Raw genomic sequence first — 27,558 nt, 5'->3', positions numbered from 1 at the left:
AAGGACTATTCTAGTTACTGGGGATATAGCAGTGAACAAAAGAGAAAACTGCTGGCCACAGGTGCTTATATTTTCCATATAATATATGGAGGGGGACAAAAATCTAAATCTGTTCTGTGTCCCACCAGATGGTAGTAAGGGCCATGGTAGTAAGAGCTGTCGCATAGGGAAAAGCATAGAAAGATCTAATATGGGAGCGGGGTGTTACTTTAAGTGGCATGATCATGGAAGGCATTCCTGGAAAGGTGACCTTGAGGAGTGCCTGTGGCTCAGTGGGTTGCTCAGGTGGGTTAGTGGGTGAAAGCCTCTGCCTTCAGCTCAGGTCATGATCCCAGGGTCCTGGGATCGAGCCCTGCATCGGGCTCTCTGCTCAGCAGGGAGCCTGCTTCCTCCTCTCTCTCTGCCTGCCTCTCTGCCTACTTCTGGTCTCTGTCTGTCAAATAAATAAATAAAATCTTTAATTTTAAAAAAAAGAAAGAAAAAGAAAGAAAGGTGACCTTGAGCAGAGATGAGAAGACATGGTGGGAAGTTAGACCAGGGTGGAAGGGCTGTGCAGTGGGTAGAGTCTGGGTTTGCGGGGGAAGAGGATTTTTGTTCTTGGAATACTTGTAATTTTTTAAACATGTTTTATCTGATAAACACATATGTACATAATTTGCCACTGATCCTTTTAAACACTTTTAAGTCTACAGTTTGATGACATTCTAAGTACATTCAGTGTGCTGCAACCTTGACCACTACCCATGTCCAGAACTTTTCCATCATCCCAAACCGAAACTCCATATGCATTCGTTACTCCCTGTTCCTTCCTCCCCCAACTCCGGCCCCGCAATCACTGTTCTACTTTTGGTCTCTGAATTTGCCTATCCTAGACACTGCAGATACATGGAATCATAGACGGTATGTCCTTTTGTGTCTGGCTCCCTTCGTTTAGCTTGTTCCATTTAGCAGGATTCATCTGTTGTAGCATGCGTCCAGATTTTTTTTAGGCTGATACCCCATTGCGTGTAGTCTATAGATTTATCTATTAAATGTTTCCATTTGTTTATTGATATTTCCACCTTTTAGCTGTTGTGAATGATGCTACTCTGAACATCGACGTGGATTGTGTTATTAAGTAGAGCAGATTGGATTTGTGAAAGATTGGATATTTGGGAGGAAAGGGGGGAAGCAAGGATGACTCGTCAGCCTTTTGGCCAGAGCAGCTGGAAGGATGAAGTTTGTATTTGTTGAGATGGGGAAGACTGAGATGATATAGTCTTCTTTTTTCGTGACATTGCAAAGTATTCATGTATCTAATAAAAGCCTTCAGTGTTGGTGGGAGACCTTCCTTCTCTTCCTGCCCATTCTGTATCCTTTCCCAACACCCCCCACCAAAATATGTCATTTCCAGGTATCATACTTTCCCTGATTCACTGAAATATTTCTGTTGGTTCAGATGGGGGAGGAGATAGTTTAACATACCTCATTTTTAATGCATCATGCTCAGCTTTGTTTGCTTTAAGATTTTATTTTTAAGTAATCTCTATCCCCAACATGGAGCTCAAAACCCACAACCCCAAGGTCAAGAGTCATACGTTCTACTGACTGAGACAGCCAAGTGCCTCTGTTCCTCTGCTTTTTTAACAGAAAAGACAACCTATGTTGAAAAAGGATGATTAAGGAGCTGGATCAACCTTGTCTCCCACCTCCCCAGATCACATAAACACGTAGTTATAACTGCTCCCAGGATAACTCCATGCCAGAACACAAGAAAACCAAGCCAAGTGTCACCACCGCATTTCAGGAGCAGAGTCCCAAGGCTCTGGTGTGTCTGACTTTCGATCTCTCCCAACACTGGGTTGTAAGAATTATTTAGTAAACAGCCCTTTTTCTGAACACCTGCTTGGTGGTTAAGCACTTTGGTTGTGAGAACTCAGGATACGTTTCTTCGTCTTCTAGAGAGTATGGTCTAACAGGAAGACAGACAAGCAACTAGAAAATGGGGGCTAGGTGCCATCAAAATGGAAGCCCAGAGTAAGGTCAGCTCACCCAAGTCTAAGGAAGAAGGTTCCATCCAATGGGAGAATTAAACAGGGGGTCAGAGATGGAAGGGCCCAAGGACAAGAGTGTGCATGGGCACTTCCCAAGAACTGAAACACACATGTGTAGCTAGAGATGAGGGCTGGCTTAAGAGATGGCTCCTGGGAAGCAAACAGAAGTCAAGTAGGTAAGGTCTTGAAATCCTATTAAGAATTTTGTACTGTACCCTCAGGATAGTAGGAAGCCGTGGAATAGGTTGTGAATCCCAGAACTGCTAAAAGATTGTGATTGATCCCCGTAGAGATAATAGAAACCACCAACCTTCCCAGGAAGTGTGTTTACATGCTAACAGAAGCCTCCTGACAGACCGCTGGGATATTTTACCTTTCCCTTTATTTAGGACTCTTTAAGACAATCCGTTTTCTAATAATTATAGTCTGTGAACAGCATCTTGAACAGCTTGGATAATAAACCCTAATATGGATGTACATCTCTGTAACCAGCTGCATGGTGTCCTGTTCATTTTCACTGATGTTTTCCTATTTAAAAGAACCCACATTTAATATTTGCATTCCCCAGAATTAGTCCTAGGGATGTGTTAGTAAGCAGAATGTGACAAAAGCATTTCATGTGGATAAACACACTTGGAAACCTTGATTTAAAAAACTGTTCAAGGGTACCTGAGTGGCTCAGTTGGTTAAGCAACTGCCTTCGGCTCAGGCCATGGTCCCAGAGTCCCAGGATCAAGTCCCACATCAGGCTCCGGCTCTGTGGGGAGTCAGCTTCTTGCTCTGACCTGCTCCCCTCTCTCACTCTCTCCCTCAAATAAATAAATAAATTTATTAATTAAGTAAGTAAAATAAAAAACGGTTCAGGGGTGCCTGGTTGGCTCAGTTGGAAGAGCTTATGATTCTTGATCTCAGGGTCATCTGTTCAATGGTTTGATGTAGAGATTACTTAAATAAAACAATTAGTCAATAAGTAAATAACTGCTCAGTAGGGTTCTTTACAGCAATTTCTCAAAGCCTCAAATATGCTAGTTTGCCATGTGACTCTTAAAGGGGTGCTGCTGTGGTTTCTTTATACCTTTACTAAGCCTTAGGCCATAACATGCTTTTGGGGGGTTGTGCTCTTAGGACTAGTAACCACAGAACTGTTTCATGGGATACTAACCTATATGCAAAAGCTGTCCCAAATTTCAACACACAGTTCCAGAAATTAAATTATCAAATTAATAGGAATGAATGTTTATATCTTTGAAGCACATTGCCAAATACTTTCCCCAAAGGCGAGTATCTCGCCAGTAGGAATATAAATTATCACAAAGAGCTGTTTCTCCCACACCAGCTGTGATAGTGAATTGTTTCAATCTGATCTAATCTGTAGTGTTTCTATGACTACACAGAGGCGCAACACTTTCCCATGTTATTGATTACTTGCTGCTGCTTTTGTGAATACCTTCTCTAGTCTTCTGCCTATTTATTGGGATCTTAGCTGTTCTTATGAAGATAAATGGTCTATTTTTATAATCCAGTATGAATGCAGAATTTCATATATTTGTGGCAGTCATTCATTCTCCAGTTTCTTGTTTATCATTTACTTTCTAGTTATGTTCTTTTAGAACATGGGGAACTTAGACATTTTTATGAATCCGTTCTTTAAAACATTTCTTCTTACAACTTTTGTTTTTGTTTTACTGTTCTTAAGCTTAAAAAGCTCTTTTATAAAGCCTTATCTAGACACTTAATAATCACTCCTTGGTTTTTTTGTTATTATTGACATGAACTCTTCACCTCCCTGGAATGTATATTAATTTATCTTGCTGTCCTCCCTCCCCTCTGCAAAACAACTAAGCAAGATTTACAGCACTGTTTTCTGAATAATTTTCCCTTCCTAAATTATTATGCCCCGACAGTCTAATAATTTTTATGAAAAAGATAATTTGTCTCCAGTTCCTAAATTAACAAATAGAGATGAATGGCAACTTACTAGTGGTCCCTTACCTTGGTCAGTTTCAGTCTTGAGATGAACATACATTGTGACATTTACAAGCTGACTTACACTGAATTTTGATACTGTGACAAACATGTCTTTCCTTGAAGCTCATAGAGGAGACCACTAGAAAGAAATATCTAGGTATTTTAAGAAATTTGAAAACTAAGTGAAGAAGGGAAAGGTTATTAAGCACTGTCCGTAGTAAAAGGAGCTCCTCTACAAACAGCATGAGGTTTAAGTCTTAGTCTACTTTCCAGCCGAGGAAGCAGAGTTACGTCCTGTCCCCAGAGGTGTGTGAGAGCTGGGAAGAGAGAGCAGTGCCAGGACTACTCAGGTCTGTTTATGATCAGTCCTGCTCCAACCAGGGTCCAAGGAGGTAGTCTGAGGAGTAAGAGTCATAGTCCACCAGTCTGACATTTAATGTTGAAAAGGCAGGGGAGAGGAAAGAACCTGGACCCTAAGCTGGGTAGACAGGTAGCACATTTAAAGTCCCTCTCCTACAAGACTGAACTTGGGGGGCCTGATGGGGAGGAAGTGTTTCTCCCTGGTGTGGGAACTAGGTGCTAGGGGACCGCCTCCTGTGGGTCAGAAGGGAAGCCCCTTTTAGCCAGTCAAGCCCCTTGGCCTGCCTCAAATGCAGAGACGCTGGTGTTTTCTCCAATGTGCTTTCCCTGCGAGTTCACACGGAAGTTTCCCAACCGTGCCTCCTCTTTCCTCCGCAACCTGCGTCTTCCCGGCCGCGTGAGTTCACTTTGGAAGCCCGCGTGGTCAGACGGACCCGATGTCAGGATGGCGAGCCGGCGCTGCTGCGCGGAGACAAGCGCTTCTTGTTCCCCACGCAGGCCTGTGCCCTCCACCTTCCGGCTCTGCGGCGACTCAAGTCCCCTGGGAGCCACTTTTGTGGCAGATTCCATTTGGTTTCACAGGGCCTCGAGGAGGGGGCCGTGGGGGCCACTTGGCAGGGCCCACCAGTCTCCCACGTTCGGAGCAATTTACAAACCGCTCTCGGAGGGAGCCCGAGCCCGGCCCCGAACAGGCTGCTCCTGTTACCCGCATTGTCTGCAGGGATCAGGCGCTTTTCCCCCCAGCTGACCTGCCTGCGAGTGGCGAGATGTGAAAAGTTAGAGACAAAAATGGTCTCTCCAGACGGAGGGGGAGCTTTCTTGTACAGAAAGGAAGGAAATACCTCTGTGGGATTTTATTTTTTTTCTCCCCCCTCTTCTTCCAAAAAATACAAAGAGACTCTGTCTTTAATGCGAATGTCGGCTTTAAATCTTTTAGGTTTGGATTAACTCTGCAAAAGAAAAAAAAAATCTGACAGGCTTTCAGATATGATGCAGAAAAACCTTTTTCCCCTCAATTCATGTTGTTCATTTGTAAAGCCAAAGGCTGGTGGACTGAATAGTGGGCGCCCGTTGTTCCCCATTCATAGTTAACATTACAATGGTCAGAATTAGCAGCCCAGAGTCTCCACACCACGTTTGCCTTTTCCACCAGCGACATCTAATACAAGGTGGCAAAAGCAAGCGTAAATCTTTCTTCTTTTGCCCCTAAATTAAAATAGATTAAAATTACGCCAAGGAAAGGAGGCATTTTCAGTTGCGGGACTTAAAATCTTATCTGCCTTTTCCCCTGAGAAGGAAAAAGAAATGTGGTCTGGTTTTTTTGTGGGGTTTTTTTGGTATGGGTTTTTGGTGTATTTTGTTTTTTGGTTTTTTTTTTGATGGGGGGTGTGTGTGTGTGTGTGTATGTGCGTGTGTGTTTGCAGTTGTTACCTCACTAAAAAGCTTCCTTCAATCTAAACAAAACCCAGTGATTTGATAGACATTTCCTATTACATTGTAATTGTTGGTTTTCACTATTGAAGATGTCAGCAAACATGTTGAAGATCATGTTTTGCTTATAAAATAAAGTGACTTTTATGTGAATATTTTTCATCTTGGTGGTGTCTAAAATATAGGTGCTATTTCACTGAATCCACGTGGCCACATTTCTTTTCTGAAATTCTTTTGTAGTAGTATGTTTTTACTTTAAACATACTTCAGAGTTCTTTAATCCTATATGGGGGGAAATAAGACCATAGCATCCTTGAGCTGACCATCTATGTCGATGAGCCCATGTTAGTGAAAAAAAAAAAAATTAAGCGAGTTTCTGGTCCTCAGTTGAAAGTCAAAATGAATAGGTAATCTCAAAATTAATAATCTTTGTATTAGATAAGGATTGATTGATTAGGACTGTAACATGTAACTGTGTATTTGCCTGTAAGAATTAAACTCTAGGCCACCTTTAATTCCTGAACCACACCTCGTTTAAAAAAAAATGCTTATGAATTTAAGCAGAGTGTAAATGGTGTTTGCATTAGTTGGCTGCTTTCTAATGGAGTTATACCAATACATTTATGCACTTAAACAGGCACTGCAAATTTATTCTGATAAACAAATAGCCTCAAAGAGAAACAAGATATTTCTTTTGGTTTTATTGTATGACATATTCCTTTCAAACTCTGTGGATCTAATTACATACAGAGGGATTTTTGTTCTAATTGCAAACAGCTAATAGATTTATTAATTTTTTAACCATAGAATCATTTTCTTTGCAACCTAGAAAATTCTGATATAGTGATTTAGTATTTAATACAAACGAATGAATAGAATTATTTTTAATATACTGTTATTTGGGTTTTACACACTGCATACTTGGTTTGACTTTTGCAGTAACAGGACATACCGATACAAGTTATGTAAATTCTTGAACAAAAATTAAGATCATTCTGCCTAATATCATAGATATCTTAATTTGATTATACTGTATCATGTTTTATGTGGATGATTTTTTAATATAATGTTATATTTAACAAAAGTTAAGTTAATTTTTTTGCCAGGAATAGTAAATTTAGTCTACAGCTAGGATTTATTTTACATGTTATAAGAGAATGGAAGCCAGAGTATATTTGAAACTTGCTCCAAAAGCTTGATTTTGATATTCTAAATTATAAGAGAAGGTCAACGTTTATTACTCCGTGAACTGACCACAGTAATAAAAATCTCACATGAAAGTATGAAAAGATTTGGCACATGATAAAACCTTGCTGTATTAGCTGCTTAAGAGGGGGGGGGGGAATAAATGTAGTAAAGACACGTTTTAACACATTTGGCTTTTAATTCCAAATTGTGCACAAGGTTGGATTTAAACTCATTGTATATCCTCTTGTTTAATTATTTTACTTAAAAATCATATAAAAACTGAACATGAATGATGTATGTCTTGGTTATTAAAGCAGTGTTGTTTCTGATCATTTACTCAGGCTGCCATGTTGTTTAGTTCTGGCGTCTTCTGGATGGGCCTGTTGTTTATCCCGGTGGCATCTTTGCTTCTTGATGTGGTGTACAAGGTGTAAGTATAGTACTCAGTTATATACATCAAAATACAGATGCATGTTACTCCTCAGACTTCTCCAGTTGTAACATCAGGCCAAGAATGTACAGTTTACCAAGTAGGAATTACTAATGTTAATTAATTCTGCATATGTAAATAAAGAAGAAATGAGTGATTGAGGAATTAGGAAACTAGTCTAGAGACAATGAGAAGGAAAGCAAGTAGTTTCAATTAATATTAGAGAGTACATTCTTAGAAATCAGCTTCAAAATTCCATTCAAGATAGAAGAAAATTTTGTTATCTCAAAACAAGTATTTGTTTTATTGATGAACAAGAGTTGAGGGGGCGGGGGGTAAAGGTTTTTGCCTGCCTGTTTCAGAGCCTATATGCACTATAGCATGAAAGAAACTAAAACTTTACAAATTCTTCTCAAAGATTGTCAGTTTTGAAATGTTACCTCTTCCCACAAAAAAAAAAAAAAGATATCATTAAAGTTAATTACATGATGCTTATTTAACAACTATGAGAGTTTTAATATTGTAAAACTAAAGCATGCCTTTTAAGACTTGTTTCTATAATTATGTAATGCTCAAAATTACTGTAATTTTGTGAATTCTATTGAAAAATGATTGCCCATTCTCTGGTTACTATTGTACCTAGCAGCACGATAACAACCGGATTTTGTAAAGTGTCATGTCTTCACACAAAGATTTACGTGTGAACCCCCCCACCCCTCCCCCCAGGATCAGGAGGACTGCTTTTAAAACGTTAGTAGACGAAGTTCAGGAGCTGGAAGCGAAGTCCCAAGACCCAGGGGCAGTTGTGCTGGGAAAAAGGTAAAATACTTTTTTGTTCTTTCCCAAGTGAACTCTGTGTTTTACTAGGGTTAGAAATAAGGGCTAAAACTTAAATGTTTATCACTTAACATGGAGCTGGCAGGGTCGATGACCTATTCTAGAATCAGAGAGTTGTGGATTCAAATCCAATCTGTCATTCACGAAGCTACTAAGCTATGTCGTGACCTTAGCCCAGTCGCTCAGTGCTCTTGAGGCTCGGTGTTCTTATCTATAAAATGGAGATAATAATACCTCCCGTGGCTAGTTTTTAGAATTAAATAAGATATAATCGATAAAGCTGGTATCTTGGTGTCTTGTTCTTAATGAGCTTTAAATAAATGGTTGTCACAGATATTATTATATTATTCAAATGAAAGAGAAAAAAGTCTTTCAGCTTGAAACAGTATCTGTAATAAAATAACAGTGAAAATCAGAGCTTGATCTAGAGCCCCGTGCACAACAGTAACACTTAGCACATATTCGGAGCTGACCTGGGCATGTGTCACCTATGAGGTGAATTATGTCTTCCAAGTCCCTAGCTCACTACCACCCTCCCCCCAATAAAAGCAGGGTCAGAAACCTAATCAAATTGACCACATTCACAAAGCATTGTGGGAAAGAAATTAAAAGTGTTTGAACACAGTCTATAACAGAACACAGTTGGGAAGATAATACCAGTTTCAGTCACACTACCATGAGCTCAGGTTTTATCTACACCAGAGGAAATGCTTTGCTCCTGTATCTGTCACTGTCATCACGATTTGCTATTGTTACTCGGTCTGACACAGTTCAGTGAGTCTCAGACCAGGAACTCAAGCTGAGACCTTGGCTTCCAGCCTTCCTCAGTTGCCTGAGGCCAGGGGGCACCGGTCACTCACACACCAGTTCGCGCCCCTCCCGTAAAGGGCAGAGCCCATTGTGTGTCAAGTGCTCACTACATGTAGGTGATGCACATATCCCGCCATCTATGCTGTTGCGTGGGACTCCCGGAAACAGTCCTGTGCAAGTTAGTCACCCCATTCATTCCAGATGAGGAAACTGGGACTTAGAGTAAGTTCTCAGTCAGAAGTCACAGAGCACCTTCCGGAGCCCCTTGGAGACAGCAGCAAAAACAGCCTCCACCAGCCTGACAAGAGTTCTTAACCACTCTCTGTCGGTGCCCCTGTGTGTAGGATGGAAATGATAACACCTACTTTCAAAGTTATGAGAATTCTTCTCCCTCTACCTTACCCTCATCTCTGTCCCTTCACCGAAACATCTACGCCAGGTCCATTGTCTGACCCAAGTGTCGCTCAGTCAATTTTTCTCTCTTTCACTCTAGCTATAAAAAGGATGTGCTAGGTTCCTAGCTTACAAACTTGTGAATAAAACTATTTACTGACAACTATTAGGGAAAGAACTATTACTATTACTATTAATACCCTTAGAAGTCAATTCCTTATATTTGTAAGTATGTTCATAAACCTTAGTTAAGCCCCACATGTGATGTTTGGTTCTCCTGGTTTTTCGTATATTATAGGTGACTTCAGTGATTCCTAAACCCACACTGAGGTTGTGGTGTAGTGACCTCTTGGTCCTAAAGATTCAATAATTCTGTGATGAAGGTATTCCCACCAATTAAAAAAAAAAAAAAAAGTCAGAGGGGCAGCTGGGTGGCTCAGTTGATTAAGCATCTGACTCTTGATTTTGGCTCAGGTCATGATCTCAAGGTCATGGAGTCAAGGCCAGCATCAGAGCTCCCTGCTTAGGGGGGAGTCCCCTCCTCCTACTCTCACTCCTAGCTCTAAAATAAATAAGTCTTAAAAAAATAAATGAATAAACACTCTGGAAAACAGTATGGAGGGTCCTCAAAAAGTTGAAAATAGAGCTACCCTATGACCAGCAATCGCACTACTGGGTATTTACCCTAAAGATACAAACGTAGTGACCTGAAAGGGCACGTGCACCCCAATGTTTATAGCAGCAATGTCCACAATAGCCAAACTATGGAAAGAGCCCAGATATCCATCAACAGATGGTTGGATAAAGAAGATGTGGTGTACACACACACACACACACACACACACACACACACACACACACAAAATGGAATATTATGCAGCCATCAAAAAATGAAATCTTGCCATTTGCAATGACTTGGATGGAACTAGAGGGTGTGATGCTAAATGAAATAAGTCAATCAGAGAAAGACAGGTATCATATGATCTCACTTATATGAGGAATTTGAGAAACGAGACAGAGAATCATAGGGGAATGGAGAGATAAACGAAACAAGACGAAACCAGAGAGGGGGACAAATCATAAGAGACTCTTAATCACAGGAAACAAGCTGAGGGTTGCTGGAGCGGAGTGGGGTGGGAAGTGTGGGGTGACTAGGTGATGGACATTGGGGCGGGTATGTGATATGGGGAGTGCTGTGAATTGTGTAAGACTAATGAATCATAGACCTGTACCCTTGAAACAAATAATACAGTAGATGTTAATTTAAAAAAATAGATACAGTAATATTTTAAAAAATAACAATAAATGAATGATTGAATGAGAGTGGCCCCTGGTTGTCTCAGTAGGTAGAACATGCAGCTCTTGATCTCCAGGTTGTGAGTTCGAATTCCATGTTGGGTATAGAGATTAAAAAAGATAGAGAGAGAGAGCCTGAAAGGAATATAGTGGATTCCACCATAAATGACCAGCTTTTCCATAGCAAGTGCATCAAAAAAATTTCCTGCTGTTGCCTTATTTGCCTAAAATAGCTGTTCAGCTTTTCTCAAGAACTCAGAAATGCGTTAGCTCTTAGCTTAAGGCCACAGATGGAGACCCGTGGTCTAACACTTACCCCGTGTTGTTGTTGCTGCCCATCCACAACCAGAAGGATGGTGACCACAGTGCCTTCCTGCTGGTTGATGGCCAGAGGGGGAGGAAAGAGAAGGGATCTGTAAAGGAAGAAAAACAGCAACTCATTGGAAAAGTCTTCATGCGAAACAGTGACATCCTAGAGCAGTTGGGAATTGTCAGATTGGTTTTACTGCCAGGATTGTTTTCCTTCGAGACTTTATTTTTAAGTAATCTCTATACCCAGCATGGGGCTCGAACTCACAACCCCAAGAAGATCAAGAGTCGCATGCTCTACCAGTTGAGCCAGCCAGGCACCCCACTTCCAGGATTATTTTAGGAGACTTGGAGAATGAGATTGATGTAAAATTTCAAAAAAGGTAGCTAATCTTATCTATATTTTCAAAGAGGAAGTAATTGTGATTTCTGTGTAGTCAAGTGATATCAGACTTATTTTAGTTCCAAAATATCATGTTATTTTCTGCCTCCCAGTCTTTGCACATGCTGTTCCCTTGTCAAGAAGCTGATATCCCCCCCCATAGATGGGGCAGTCCAATTCCTAGTTTTCAAACCTCAACTCAGGTACATCACCTTACCTTTTCTGAGATAACATTAATTCCCATTCTTCTATCTGAGCTCTTTATGCTTCTATAATTATACTTACTGCATTGTATTATGGTCTGTTTATAAACAAACACATCATACTAGATGTGAGCGCCTTGAAGGAGAGGCCTCCTTTTTAGTCTTACCTGCAACCCAACACCTAGCACAGACCCAGCAACACAGTAGCACTTGATAAATATTTGTCAAATGAGTGATTGAAGGGTCCAGAGAATGAACTGAAGAATGAATGAATGAATGAATGAATGAGTGGCTGAAAGGATGGCTGAATAGTGGGTGGTAAAGAGGTGACTGACCCATGGATACTTAAATAAAAATACGATACACAAGAGCATAGAATTATATAGGTTACACTTCCCAAATGAGCCATGTCCAGAGTAACCTGGTTGACTTCATCATAGATAGAACAATGCAGTCTTGAAATTGATCATCCGCCATTTTTTTCAATCTCCTCTGAGCACTGTGTCAGAGAAATTCGGACTTGTAAGCACTGTGTCCAGACTAGCATTTACAACCATTTATTTCTCATGTTTACTGATGTGCAAAACTGCAACATTTTGGTTAAAAGTCTTAGAAATAGTATATCACTCACCATATTATCCAGTGAATTCGATACATTTATTCCGATTTTACACTGAAATTGGGGGAGGGGGGAATGTATTTCATCACCTAAGTACAGTATATTTTCTTTTTGAACCTTGGGTTATGATAGAAATCAGTTTAAGTCTAAATATTGGGACAATAAATGCAAGCCTTACTTCTGATCTTTGTGTAGCGATGGCTTACAATTTTTGGCTAAGAAAACAACTTATATAACACCCAGTGCTCATCACATCACAGCACTGGGTGTATAGACAACTGATGAATTGTTGAAAACCTCATCTGAAACTAATGAGGTACTATATGTTGGCTAATTGAATTTAAATTAAAAAAAAAAAAAAAGAAAACACCTCATATGGTATGAAACCCTGTTTTTGTGGATAGGCTCCAATACTAGGGAGCATAGCATCTACAATTTCAGAATAAAAAAAAAAAAAAAACTTTTGAAATTCAATTTTTTTTCCCCATAGGTTTATAGCAAACATTTGCTGGGGAAAAAACCTAAACCATTTGTTCTATAAATATAAAGGCATTCATACTGTTTATATTTTCTATAATGTAAACATATACTTTATAGCAGAAATACAAATTTTTTGGAATATAGTCCTCTTGGATCTCATTGGGAGGGCATTACATCTATAAATTATAATATCTTACCTTTTCTAAAACAAAACAATAGCAAAAACAAAAGTGAATTCAAAAACCTAATGCTTTAAAATAAGGAATTGTAGACACTGGGCTCATGGGAGACAAGACAGTTACCTATGGATGTCTTTCATGAGTTTGGGAAACACTGCATTTTACAGATAGGCAAATAGGAAGAGAGTCATAATTTTTTATATATCACTGTAGACATATGCCAGCAAAACTTCAGCAGCCATTACTAAATAGAACTTTACCCTTACTTTCTGGAGATCTATTTAAATGACCACCAGAATAGCTTGCCAACCCAACACCAAAACAATTGCAAATTTACCACTCTTCAAAAAATAACTGAAAATGCCTTCAGACAATATGTTCTAGGACAGTAAATGGGTTTTTACCTATACTTATTATTTCTAAATAGAATTATTATTTTAAAACATTAAAATTAATTATTTTAAATTATTAATTTAATTATTAAATAATTAATAAAATTATTATTTTAAAACATTACAATACCTTACTGCTACCAAAATATCTAAGTTGAAACATTTTAGTGGGCTTGGAAATAAGGTAACAGTATTTAGGTGGTACTTTCATTACTGCATTGAACAAATTTAGACCTTGCACAGCTTGGTATGTAAATGAAAGTCCGCACAAAATTAACACTACTCACTAAGAGTCGTGATTATGGTGGGGTTTTAATGAGAAGGTTCTTTAAAGTCTTTTCCTTCTTGTCCCAGTGTTAAGCTATTCAAGAAAAACTGAACTTCTAACATGTCTATTAAGGTTAACATGTTCCCAATATACTATGTAATGTGACTTGAGAGTAACAGCAGTACCTATAAATATCAAGGACCTAGAACTATGTAATTCTGAAATGATGAGCAGTTCCCAAAAGGTAGGATAAGGCTAGAGAAATACAATCATCATCACTTATTATTTATTAAGCACCCTCCTGTGAATGGCATTTCTATTTCATAGGAGGGACTCTGCCCTATGAACACTAAAGCAAGAGGTTCAGCATAGCTCAAGAGAAAAAAACCAACAGAAACCTAGTAGTTTTCATACCAGGGAATAGAGTGGGGGCATTGGAAATTAAAACTCATACGCAGCATGAGTTGTGGAGCTGATGTTGACTCTAAGCCAAGGTATCAGAAAGAATCCTCACAAAGTTATCTCCTGTTTTGGGATGATCTCTGTTCTCGTTGATTTTTTTATATGATCAATTCCTTGCGAGCTGGGGGAGGGGTAAAGACAGGAAGGACTAGCATTCATTGAGTGCTTCCTTCCTAAGTGTCAGTCACTATGGTAGAAGCCATACAATTCCCCCGAATCCCACCGTTGGCAGGGGAAGGGTGGGGGGTGGCTAGGGGTTTTCCTTCTCCTGTGGATGTGAGAGGACCAAGAAAGGTTTGCCTGAGGCAACCCAGCTAATAAGTAACAGACTCAGAATTACAGTTAAGACTCCAAAGCCCTTTCTCTGTCCCCAGTACTGCGCTCCTTTCCCAAGAAAGAAGCTTTCTTATTGCTTTTTTTTTTTTTTTTGAACACTAGACATGACCTAGATGTAACAGCTGAATAAAAGGATAGCCTCATATGAACCATTATAAAACAGACCTGCATTATCTTATACATGTAAGTTTCATAATATGAAAGATAAAATTCTCACATCCCCCTTCTTAACATTGAATGTTATAATATTAAAGTATTATGCATGTAGCAAGGCCAGCCTGAAACCTGGAAAATATATCTGGGGAAGAAGAAGCTACATAATGATACATTGCCATCCTCTAGATGTCTGTGGTCATTTCCATTGTACACACCAGAGACTTCCCAGCACCCCATCCTAGTGCTCTGCTAACAAAATCAGACCACCTGCTGCTAAAGCTGCCGATTTCCTCAAAGCAGTTACAGATTTTAGAGTTCCTTGGGGTCCCCAGGTCTGCAATGTTAGATCATTTTAGGAATAGAGCAAGAAAAGCGTCTCTAAAAATGGTCCCCGTATCTGTTTATTTCACTGGCAAAAACAAGGTTTACGACTATTTGCAAAACCACTGGAGTTTTAGATTAATTAGCTTTGTTGCCTTAACGTAGCTAATTCTCAGTGACAATGAACTATGTCTACTAAACACCCGTTAACATCCCTAGACTTTAAAAAATATGTGTCGAAGATAAGTAGAAATGTCAACATTTCTAAATATTTTACTTCAGCAAAAGCCTGAATGTTTGTGTAATTCCAAGTTCCTTCTGCAGAGGATCCTTTTATTTTTATTATTTGTATATGATAAAAATGGTTCCATTTCAGGATTTCAAAAAATTTGGCAAAATACAGAACTGACATAACTTAGAACAATTTAACTAAAACTTTTATAGTGGGAAAAACACAAGAAGGAAATTTTTCAACTGAGTCCATTCCAGTGATTAAAACAAAATTGCATAAACATTTGCTGTAACACATGTGGCTTACTTAGTAGCTCTTTATGCTTATTATGTTCTTTGATATCAAAGCAAAGTTCTAGAAATCAACCACTAGAGAAATGGCATGATTGGGAGGACTGGTGATGTTTAAAGTGCATTTCACAATTACTGCTTGAATTCATTTATTTGACAAATAATTGGCTTCCTACTGTGGGAGACATCATTCTACGTGCAGTGGAAAAAAACAGATGCATTATTTCTTGCAGTGTGCTTTTAGAAGTTACTTAATTAATTACATGGATTTGTTTCTGTGGAGATTATTCTAAATGTCTATTGAAAAATAAATATTTTTCCATATCATTTTACCTAGTATTTTCTGGAAATAGGGTTTTGGTTTCTTTTTTTCTTTTTTTTTTTTTTTTAATGACATTAAGGAACACATTTCATACCATATTGGAGTGGTAATGGAACTTTTCTAGTGAAAAAGTCTATGAAATTTCTTTTTTGTGTAATTTTGAGGATTTCTTTACATAACTAAAAAGTTATTGTTTTACACAAAAATATGTGCAAAGTAGGACGAAGATCTATGGTAATAATTTCTGTGATTCCAAAAATACTATGCTTAGACTGCACTCAGTAAGTCAACCAGGATTTTAGAAGTTAATAACCCTGACGGCCGACTTTGTATTTCTTGTTAACCATATTGTACAGGGTCTGTATCCCCATTTGACTTCAAGATAACTGGGGGCGGGTGGGGAAATCTTTGGGCTGGATTATTGGGAACAAAACTCTCCTTAGCTATGGGAAAAACTGGCCTTGAGAGCATCTAACTACTTTAAATCTCATTTGCCCTCTGAGAAAGTGGGGTAAAAAGAAACCCTAGACTCCAGACTTCTCAAGCAATCTTTTGTTTAAGTCGAACTCACTCTGGTGGTCCTGTGGGCACGGTGGGGTCTTTGCCGAGTTGATAATTCATTTCACACATTTGCACCTGCTCGGCAGCCTCACGGAAAGGGCACAACTACTCAAGAACGTCTTTAAGAAGAACCATGTGAACTTGTACCGGTCAGAATCATTACAACAAAACCTGCTCCGTAAGTATCTGAGTTCGGATTCATAAATAAATTCTCTGCCATTCTGCCTTGCATTTACGAGAGCTGCATTTTGACTGCAGGAATATTTAACTATTTAAACTTAATACCTTTTACCCGTTTTGCTTCTTTTTGACCCATTACATAAATAACTGGTGTTCAGAGAAACCTTTGACCACAGCCATCTCACTTACAGCAGACAAGACAAAGCATTTTCAAATCTTGCTGCTTTCACTCGAAGAAATAATATTTCCACATGCCCCTTGCTTCCTTAAATCTTAAAAAGAGCTAGTGAAATAAATCTTAACTCTTAAAAGCTCCCTCTGTATTGTTATTTTTTTGACTTGAATAACTTTGCAAGGGTTTTTTTCAGTTTTCGGACAGCACTGTGAAACATATATTTCCCCCCCTTCAAAAATATTTATGAATATTTCGAGTTGTAAGAAATTATTAGGTATCAGGCCCTCTTAACATTTCAAGGATCTAAAAAAGAATATAATATATAAAGCCCTGTAGTAAATGTATTTGTGTTAGTAATATATCTTTTGTTTCATGTTGTTTCCACATGTAATTTATTTTCATTTATATATACTCGTGTTTAATGCTTTTGCCTTTTATGCTTCAAGAGGGCTTTTCTAAAGATGTGACCCCTGTGGGGGTCATTGCTTGTCCCCAGCCATGCTGGGGCATGAAGGAAATTATCTGTAGACGCAGAGAGCCAAGGACAGTGTTGTCCCAAGGATAAAGACTTTTCCAGTACTGGCAGTGAGGGTGTTTATCTCTGCCTCCTTCTCACTTTTATTATTCCGTCTCATGCCTCTGGTCTGGATGGAAGTATATGTGCCTGCTAGACTAGACACCCCTCTCCCCCCCAACAAATGCCAGGAGGCAAAAAGTGGATGGCTTAGATTTGAGATGCGGCGGGGGTGGGGGGGGTGTTGAGAACACCTGCTCATTCATCGGGGGCAGAGTTCAGAGAATGTCAGCTGACAGCCTGCGGTCAGTGCACTCTTCGTGGTGCCGTTGAATCGGCATCTTTTCCAGACATAAAAACAAGTGTCTTCACGCCTGCTTTTGAAGGCAGGAGGGCCATAGAGGGGCCCTAAGTTAGAAAATGAGTCCTTTGCACTCAGAATAACAGATTTCCAGTGACCTGACCATGATCCTTTCTGTTTTATCTGTAACTTACAGATGGGTATGCTTTCTCACAAGATGAGAATGGAATCGTGTCACAGTCTGAGGTGATTCGAGCATACGATACCACAAAGCAGAGACCTGAGGAGTGGTGATGGGACAGGCATGGCGAGGCAGGGGCTACTGGGACTCGAAAGGGGAGTTCCCGGGTCTTACCGGACCTGCTGACCAATTCCAGTCTGGTCCCGGAAGGCGAAAGTGGATCTGAGCTCATCTCGTTGATCGACCGTCAGATTCGTGTATATTAGACATAAGCACTGTGCAACTCTACTGGAACACCATCTCTTTCAGATTTTTTAAAGTATTTGCTAAGTCTTTGTAAGCAGAAATTGAAAATGACCTTGTATCTTGCCAGAATGCTTTCTTAAACTGAGACTCGGTCAGTACTCTTAGGCCGCTACTCTGGGGCTGTAACTTATGGGATTTATTGGCTATACCATAAGGTGACCAACCACAAGAAAACTCTAAAGTGGTAATAATTTATAGGGACTCTTGATATCCAGACTTAGATTTCAAATATGCTGGGGAAAAAAAAAAAACAGCACTCTTCTCTAAGAAACTGACTCACCTTCCTGAGCAAAATTTCTAAACAAGACATTAACAAGTGTTTGTGTCAAAAATTGTCTTGAGAAATGTTTGCCAAAGACGTTCAGTAAGTGTATTTATCATTCAGTAGCCATTTGCCCAGAAATTTAAGAGAAAGTTTACCTCCAGTTATGCTGTAAGATCTGCATGCTTGACTTTTCAAATATAAGAGTGATTTGCAAAAATGAGTATTTCAAGGCATTTGCTACTAAAACCCGTGGTGTTGCACCTTTGGCCTTACAAATGCTTCTTTGTTGTTTGTCTTGTTTACTTGTTCACGTTGGAAGGCACATGTGGCTATGTGACTCTGTCATTATGATACTGATTTTTAAACCATATGTATGTCTCTGTCATTTCTGATGAGGGGTCCTCGTCCTCATCATTTAGATTTTTCTAAAAATCTGGCTTCTGCAGAAGATTGAGTGCTGTCATTTTATCTTAATGTTTTCTCTCTCAAGAAAACTATGCTTAGATATTTATGTGAGCTCCCCAGTGCTTCTGTGGAGATGTTTGGAATACCACTGTTGGATAAATGCATGGGCTTTTGTAATGTACATAGGCTCAGCTTTTGTCCTGTGTTTGGGTTCTTTCTACCAGTTCCTGCTAGAGATGCCCACTGCCGTACATAGCACACCCTGTGTTCTGGTAACCGCCCTGTACTTAAACCTGAGAATTACTTCACAGCTTGCTTGTCAAGAGCTCCCCCAAATTAGTCACACACTGCTAATTGGGACAAATAAGGAGTACATATTCCCCCTTTTAAAAACAGCTATTTTACTCAAGCCTATAACTTTATGGTCAGAGACACTCTTCATTACAAGTAGATTTTGTTACTATGTTTTTAAATGTATGTTCAGTTTAATTTTTTTTAGCATTTCCAAGTCATCTCCTGAAAAATGCCTGTTTTGCTACCAACAATCAATGGTGAAGGGGCTGTTTAAAAACCACAACCAGTTTTTTATGCTCTTTTTAAAATGATGCTTTCATTTAAAAAAAAAAAAAAAGGAATTCTAGTTTTCAGATACACTTCAGAGATTGAAGCAAACTTTTTGCCTTTTATTCAGAAGCCTGTTTGCCTTTATGTGGACTTACCAGCAAAATAGGTAGAACTTAATCTTTTAAAAAAAAAAAAAAAGTCAACTAGAATTGCAAGGAGAGGTGATTTTCCAAGTCACTGCTTAAGTTGAAAATTTTCACATTTTTTTTACCATTTTTCTTCATCTAGATTTAAAATTAGGTGATATGTCATTTCCTTCTCTGTATTTTTAGTTATTTAGTTACAAGTGTGCCTCCCCCATTTTCTAGAAAGGAGAGAGGTTATAACATACATAATTCTAAAGGGGGCAAGGAGTTGACACAGTTCACTTCCTAGACCGTTCCCATCTGGGGTTCAGGTTAAGAAAATTGTGAATCGAAACACCTAGAAAGACCACAGGTGTAAGGGTCTAAGACCATCTTCAAAACTCAGAAGTCACAGATTCTTTTCTACTGAAGGAATGTTCGGAGCGACTTTCCTGGGCCTCCCTGTGGTGATAGTCAGGGTCAAACCACACAGATCACAAGAATGAGGTCCATCCCTCTGGAGAAACACTTTATCGAGGCTACAGACAAGAGATGCTTCCCTTGGCCTCCACCTCATCAGCGGCATCCTTCTCCCAAATTTCAATACCAAAATATGATGACTATAATAGAACAGAATCTTCTGGCTTAAAAATAATAATAATAATAAAAAGTTTTATATTTATCTTAAAACATGGATTGTTTCTATGGAGCTCTTCAACGTGAGTAGAATACCCATGGTTAATTCATGTATGAGACCGTGGTCTGAAATATGACTAAGTTAAGTCTTTATTGTCCCATAGTCCTATTTTTAATTATTAAGTCAATTCCTTTGCTTCTTGGGTGAGAGAGGATGCTGGGCAGCAGGGAGTGACCTCCTTGGTAAAACTTAAAACACACCCTTGCAGTCGCAGTGATTTTATAGTGTTAGAGAAAACCTCTGAATTTTTAACCTTCCAAAGAGGGGGAGGAATGTAACAGTTTTACCAAGATTAAAACAGCTGAAGTGACTTTTAACTTGTATTTTCTGAAATAAAGGACACATACTCTTCAATTCAAAAGCCCCTTATAGGGACTTTGGCAAATGCTAACACCGTCTTGCTTTACAATGTTTACAATTCAGAAAATACTACTTACAGCAGAAAAATCCTCATTCATTTAACATTGAAAAGCTGGGAGTTGCTTCTTTAATGTTGAATCGTACACAGTGATATTGAGCATGAACTTTCTAAATATTTTCTATATACATATAAAAATATCCTGGTGGCTCACACCCAGAAAGATGCTATTTGGCAGAAATTGTTAGCAGGAGAAGGGTGTTTCTCAGGAATGTAGCAAATTTAAAATGATCTATGTGCTGCCTACTCTCCTACACCCCATTCGGTGTCTGACGTGAGCCTGATTCAGCAGTGTTGCAAAGTTAATGGAAAACCTTTTTCTAATCAAGTCAGGTGAACGTGTACTCTTATTCAATAATATTATTCATTTACATGAATTATATAGTCATTGAACGGAGTCAGTAATTCCTCTTAATGTTCAGGGGGAAAGTGAATTCCAGAAATCATCACTTATTCTGATTATTACATTTTACATTTTAATTTTGCAGTTTAGCATTCTAAATAACAAATATGAACCTCACAGGATAACCTGTTCTGCATTGTGTGCACTGTACATCACTGATAACTTGTCATTTGAAACGTTCTTTCGGGAAATGAATGCTAGTCTAAAAGTAATAGATTGTACATTTGTAGTTTTTAAATTATTTGTAACAATGTCCTAATTATTACCATGCTAAATGATTATCAGTGTATATTTTTGTGCAGTTTCCCTATGACAGTTCTTGGTTCTAAAACTTATTTTATCAAATAAGTCTATATATAATCTTATAAATAACCATTTATAAAATTTATCGAGAAAACACCCACCCCATTCACATCACGTGGACCGGATCTGTGGAATTCTTTTTGTAAATTCATGTAATACCATGCAGCTCGGTGCCTAATAAATGCTTTTTAATGATGAACATTTCTATAACCCTTCTCTAAGAGATCATAATCTGATTTTTCTCGCATTAAAATAACTGAAGTCACTTGTGAGACTCTGTTATACTTTGCTGCATTTTAATTAACCTTCAGTGGCTGTTAAAATGGAATGTAACTTAAACTTTGAAGGAAAGGAAATAAATGTTTTCCATTTTTCGCCTTGATTTATTTTCTGTATGAAAGCAGCTGTGTTTCTGATAGGTTTATGGTTTGCATGAATTAATATTTAAAGTGGCCTAGGCCAATGCATGGCTACTGCTGTAAATCTTGATGTTTATTTCTGCCTTATAAAATTCTATCATGGCCTACCTGGAATTTAATATTCGGTGGACAAATTAATTGGCTCTCTGCATCACTTTTTTTTTAAAATAAGTAAATTATTTTACAAACAAATTTGAACAAATTTAATTGCAACTTTTGTTTAGCTTGCCTCTAAGAACTTTTCTTAATAAAGCTCGCAAAACTTCTCAGCAAATAAATCTCCTGTAAGTAGGAAAAAGAGCTAGATTTCATACATGCTTACTTTGAATGAACAGCAACTTTCCATAGGTAAATCTGCTCTTGCAAAAACGTGAGCAGAATATTAAAAAATAAATTTTTTTGTGTTTCATGGTTCTAGACTAGAAGCCATAAATGCAGTAAATATTGTCTGTCATTTGTTTAGCTACTTCAAGCTTCATTTTTCACATTTTCAAGTTTATTAAGTTCAAAAAAAAAAAGGCAGCCTCAGAAGGCAGCTACTATGGAAAAAACTGAAGTTTGCGTTAAAGATAAAATAGTATTTTCAGCTCCATGAAACTCCATTCCTGCTGAAACTGCTGTCGAAATCGTGAAGCTGCATGAGTGGACAGTGTTGAATCTGTGATTATAGTTTTCTCAGGTTTGTTGATCTCGATGTTCAATGCACTGTGTTTTATAAATAGTTATTAAGGTTGAGTAATATTCAGTTCTCTGCAGTGTTATGTGTCATTGGCCTTTTGTGAATGTGCATGTTTTCAACTGCAAATTTTAAACATTTTGTCCTCTCGTTGTTAAAAATGAAATAAACTGTACCATTACATAAAGAAATTGTTGCAGTTTTAATTGCTGGTTTTAGAAACTAGGTTGCTTTATGAAACCTTCAAAGCCACTATAATTATAGTCTAAGAAGCTGTATCCTAGCATTTTAACATTTTGCTGACCTCCCCCGTGATGTAGAACATAGCCCTTCCTGGAGTCTAGTTTGGTGACAGGCATGGTTAATTAATTTGCCTCCCCCCCCCAATTTTTTTTTAAATGAAATTCCTGTATTTTGATTCTTCAATCAGAAAAGCCTCATGACATATTTAAATCAGCCAGAAAATCAACAGCTAATTCCTGGCTCCCTCCTTTCCCATCGGATGGTTTTCCTAAGTTTTCCAAACCCACCAAATTTTAAGTTCTTGAGAAAGTGGACAAGTGTAGCCAGTAACATTTGAAGGAAGCAATCAAAAAAATTTATATTAAAATTGTCGTGTGAGCCAAAAGCACGAGAAACCTTGGAAATGAGGCTAATGGCCTCGTCAAAACTAAGCATTGTTTGGCAAAAGAGAAGCAACTGAAGCTGCTAGAATGGGATTAGTTGAGAGAGAGGCAGCACTGGGCGAGCAGTTTGAGAAGCTGCTGGCTTTCCTTGAGAGCGAGCGGCAGCATGTGCCTCGCTGTCTGGGGCCCCATATCCTTTCCCACAGTCTTTTCCAGGGACGCTGATTGGGTGTGGGTCTCCCAGGCAAAACCACAGTGAACCAGGTGTACAGAAGAGTTACCTGGGGGATTACATCCAAGGACTTGCACATTCATCTCCACTCCCCCTTATTACTGACGCCCGGGCTTCAGATGTTTCTAATCTTACTGAAATGCTGAAGGGAGCAGCACACTTGAAATGCATTCTCACAAATTCAGTATGTCAACCCCATTGCACATTTGGTTTTTTATGCCTATTGCGTCTCTAACCTCAGCTTCTATTTTGGCAACACAGAGCCATGCATTTTAATGAGGAAAGATCTTCCTAACCTGGATAATTTCACTAATGGGCTAGTAAAAATTATTGGATTACATTTTCCCATTGTTTTTATTTCAAATGAGAACCATGTATCTAGCATTTCAAATAAGAATCTTCTGTCAGCCTCATTGCAATGGTAACTAATGTTTAATTGCAACTTTGCAATAGCCATATACATGTCGAAATGTGTCAACAGTTTGTTCCCTTAATAGTTTAATACATCTTTAAATTCTTGTTTTCCCTGAACATACGTTAAAGAAGTTTCTTTAGGTTATGCAGAGGTCAATTGATCCCAACCCAATGAAATGAATCAAATTCCTAATTGTGATTGTATATACTTTCAGGAACCTTTTTGCTTATCTCATTTTAGAAAATTGCTTATGGATTTAAGTCAATCCGGCAAATTCTCCATTACATGATGTAACTAATAATAATAACAGGAATAAGTAAATAGGTGGAGAAAATAAAAGGGAACAATCTACCCATTTGGACAATTAAAAGTGTTGGCTTGAAATGAATAATCATTCTAAGGCAAATTTATTGAATACTTTTTTTTTTAATTTTATTTATTTATTTGACAGACAGAGGTCATAAGTAGGCAGAGAGGCAGGCAGAGAGAGAGGAGGAAGCAGGCTCCCCGCTGAGCAGAGAGCCCGATGCGGGGCTCGATCCCAGGAGCCGGGGATCATGACCTGAGCCGAAGGAAGAGGTTTTAACCCACTGAGCCACCCAGGCGCCCCTAAATACGTTTTTCTAAAGCAGATAATAAATGTACAGGTCATGAATACCCTTGGGGTGGGAGAGCTCTCTACTCCTGACAACAAGGGGAAGTTGGCCGGGTATCAAAGGGGGCCATGGATTTTCATGGACTCAGTCCATCAAACCATGGGCCATTTTCCCTGTTCCCTGCATTCCAATATCAACAGTTACATCTGCCCTCCCCTGGTACTTAGCCTTTTGTTTCTGTTCTAGGGTAGATGATCTGCTTTCTATTATTTATTGTTAACTTACGACACAGCTCCCTCTCCACGAGAAGCTGAGTGATTGGAGACAGTGACTCTAACTTATTTCTCAAGACATCCCTAAGCAATAAGGTACCATTAATATCTCCATTTTACAAATGAGGAAACTGAGACACAGTGAAGGTAAGAAAGTGGCCCAGAGTCACTCAGCTTACAATAAGCGACAGAGCCAGAAAACTAAACCAGAGGCTATGATTCCGAAATCCTGCTTGCTAGGTCACTTGCGCTCCTGAGTTTCTCATGTGCAAAGGGGAAAACATTAGTCATCTAATATTTCTATTCAGACTTTATATTATTCTGCATTTCATTCTGTAGCACAAACTCTCCTGTTACAATCCCTTCTATCCATAGGATATGTACGGTATTAGTCACTTTTTCCCCAGAAGATTTCCTGAAAAGTAGCTTGGCTGGTTTTTTCCTGAGAAAATTAGGCCTTCTAGAAATTCTAGAAATTACATTCAGGGGGAGGGGTGCAGGGGGGAGCGAGCATATAGTAAGTTATATGTCATAAAGAATGTAGAATTTCGAAACAGCCTGCCTGGGTTCGAATCTTGCTATTAGTGTCTGGCCTTGGGCACAGCATTTAACCTTTCTGCTTTGACTTCTTCATCTGCAAAACAGGCGGGATGACAACCTACTTCAGGCTTGTGGAGATTAAATGTTAGGATTTATAAAGCCACACAGGGTCCTCAGTAAATGGCAGCTGTCTTTTGCATAAGTACCTTTCAAAGTGTAGAACTTCTGTTCTTCAAAATAATTGTGATTTTAGGATATTAGGACTCAAATACTTTGCAAAAGTCATAAAGCATTAATCAGCCAAATTTCTGCCCATATTTTGGTGTCTTGGCAAGCTGCGGCAAGCCTCTCTTTGGAAATTTCAGGTGATTTGACATGACCCTTGCTCTCTAAACTTTCTAAAATGGAGATGTGATCAACTTGCTTTCCCTCATGGAAGCCTTCAAGGTGCTTCCTTGCATTTGATGTATTCCCACCACCATGGTTTTTAAGATCTCGGAGACGGACCCTGCCCATCTCTCCACCCTCACTCTTTTGAATTCTTTGTCTAGTTTCCAGATTGTTCCTTGTTTATTTATGCTGGTGGGGGTATCTGGGCCATTCCACCTGTTCTTTATTTTGCTTAATACGGTCTTCCCCTCATTCCCAGCACTGGTCTCTTCCTCATCTACCCCGTCTTTCTCACTCACACTCATTCATCCGGAGGCTCGGGTCCAATTTCGGGTCCAACACAACCCTGCAGACGAGTGATGTGTTACAGGGCAGCCCTTATGTCCCCTGTCATTGCACTTACCAGAAGGAATTCTAAGAGTTGGTTCGCAGGTTCATTTTCCTCCACAGGACTGAGCTCCTGGAAAGCAGGAAAGATAACGCACTTCTCTCACACAGCATCTGTAACCCCCTCATCACTGGGACTGGTAGCCATGTCGGAGACCATGGACATAGAGGCTTCTTGAAACAGACCTGCATTTTGTTCATCTTCGTACTCCCAACCTCTAGCACGTTGCCTCCTTAGGTGGTGTTTAATAAATGCTTGCCGAGAGGACAATTTCTGGCAATCAGCAGGATGACCGAATTACCCCGGGTTTGTAAGTATTACGAACTACATATCTTCAGAGAGAAGTCCAAAGACATGCGCTCTACGTCAACAAGTAGGTGGGGCTACAGTTTGATTCCATGTCATTGAGTGCCATGTTACAAGGAAGACACAACATCTCCCTAATTTCGAACAACTTATTGCCTGTTAACTCGATTGCTTGGAGCACCTGGCTAAGGAAGAGGGGGGTGCAGATGTGAACTTTCTGAATTCCTTAGCATTATTTTGCCTAATGGAACCGCTTCCCAAAGAGATGGCAAATAAAAGTACGGCCACTAAGAGAAATCTGACCAACTAGATGGTTTTCAGTGGAGACAGCTCTGCCCTCTAGAGGACAGTGTGAAATGGTGTGCGCCCATCTATGGCACCACAGTGGCCGGGCTAGGGGGCTGATGTGCCGTGGGTATTCAGTGGTTGGGACTCAGTTTTAAAAGGAATCCAACAATGCATAGGATGGTCCACCCAACAAAGACTTGATGGCCATCACCATGACTTTGAAATTTCTCACCTTTCCTTTAGGTGGAAAACACCTAATCCCATTTTATCTATAAAGTATCTTTTGCAATGCTTAATATACGCTGAATCTTCCAGATTTATAACTACTGTGAAAATCAAAAGGAAATCAGACCTTGCCTTGTTTGGGGAGAAAATCACATTAATGGCTGCCATGCAATTAGTATGGTTGGGCTGTCAGTCTTGCAAACCTACATCGGTCTGGATTTGGAGCTGTCACATCTCGGTGATTCTGCTTAGAGGTTCAAATCTGAGACCTTTATTAGGTCTATTGGAGCTGTGACATTTTGAAATAAATTATTTTCCTTTTCTTTCTCCTTTCTATTTACCATTAAGCCATTGCATTGATTTTTTAAATCATATCTGTAGGAGGTAATATTACCTATAAATTTCATTTAAGACTAAAGGGATGGCACAAAGTATTTGTTCTAAGGAGACCTCATTGGGCCCAACAGAGTTGACAATCACTCCTGTAGAGAGAGGAACTAGGCTTCATGCTTTACTACGCACTGGATTTCATGCACAGAAAGGTCAAAACCTCAAGGCAGGTGTCCCCTTGCTGTTGGCATCTAGTTTTGCACACAGCTCCAGTACTGACAAGCTATGGGACCTTGGGCAAGTTACTTCATTCCTCCAAGTCTGTAAGATAAGAATTGAAATACCTCCCTGTTTGCAATTGTTTGGGAGAGAAAATGAGTCAGTGCATGTAAATATTTACAGTAGTTTTGGACACCTGCGTGACGCAGTCAGTTAAGCATCCAATTCTTGTTTTCAGCTCAGGTCATGATCTCAGGGTCTTGAGATCGAGCTCTGCACTCAGCCCCACAGAGTCTGCTTAAGCCTCTCCCTCTCCCTCTGTCCCTCCCCACCATGTTCTCTCACTCTCTAAAACAAATAAATAAATCGTTAAAAATATGTATTTAGAATAGTATTTGGCTCATAAGAGTCCAGTAGAGATTAACCTTAAAAATATCAAAGGAGAAGTACATAACAAACACGAATAAAACCAGTCTAATGACATGGGAGAGTGCTTCGAGCAAGCTCAGAAATGTGTATCCTTCTCCTGTGAAGCTTTCCT

The 27,558-nt window shown here is 39.2% G+C and overlaps 1 protein-coding gene across 4 annotated transcripts in view; it reads left to right on the top strand.

Annotated features, from left to right (window-relative positions):
• Positions 1-21,877, top strand: part of ATP8A1 (ATPase phospholipid transporting 8A1) — a 237,954-nt gene extending 216,077 nt beyond the window's left edge. For all 4 annotated transcript variants that reach the window (XM_032334198.1, XM_032334197.1, XM_032334199.1 and 1 more), the window contains 4 exons: positions 7,322-7,410; positions 8,137-8,229; positions 16,345-16,436; positions 17,625-21,877. In XM_032334198.1, coding sequence (XP_032190089.1) covers positions 7,322-7,410; positions 8,137-8,229; positions 16,345-16,436; positions 17,625-17,722 — 372 coding nt within the window. In that variant the 3' untranslated portion in view covers positions 17,723-21,877. The remainder of the gene's footprint in view (positions 1-7,321; positions 7,411-8,136; positions 8,230-16,344; positions 16,437-17,624) is intronic.
• Positions 21,878-27,558: the final 5,681 nt, after the last annotated feature.

The sequence above is a fragment of the Mustela erminea genome, chromosome 2 (genome assembly GCF_009829155.1).
Source record: "Mustela erminea isolate mMusErm1 chromosome 2, mMusErm1.Pri, whole genome shotgun sequence".
Lineage (NCBI taxonomy): Eukaryota > Metazoa > Chordata > Mammalia > Carnivora > Mustelidae > Mustela > Mustela erminea.
This window is presented reverse-complemented; position numbering and strand designations above follow the sequence as displayed.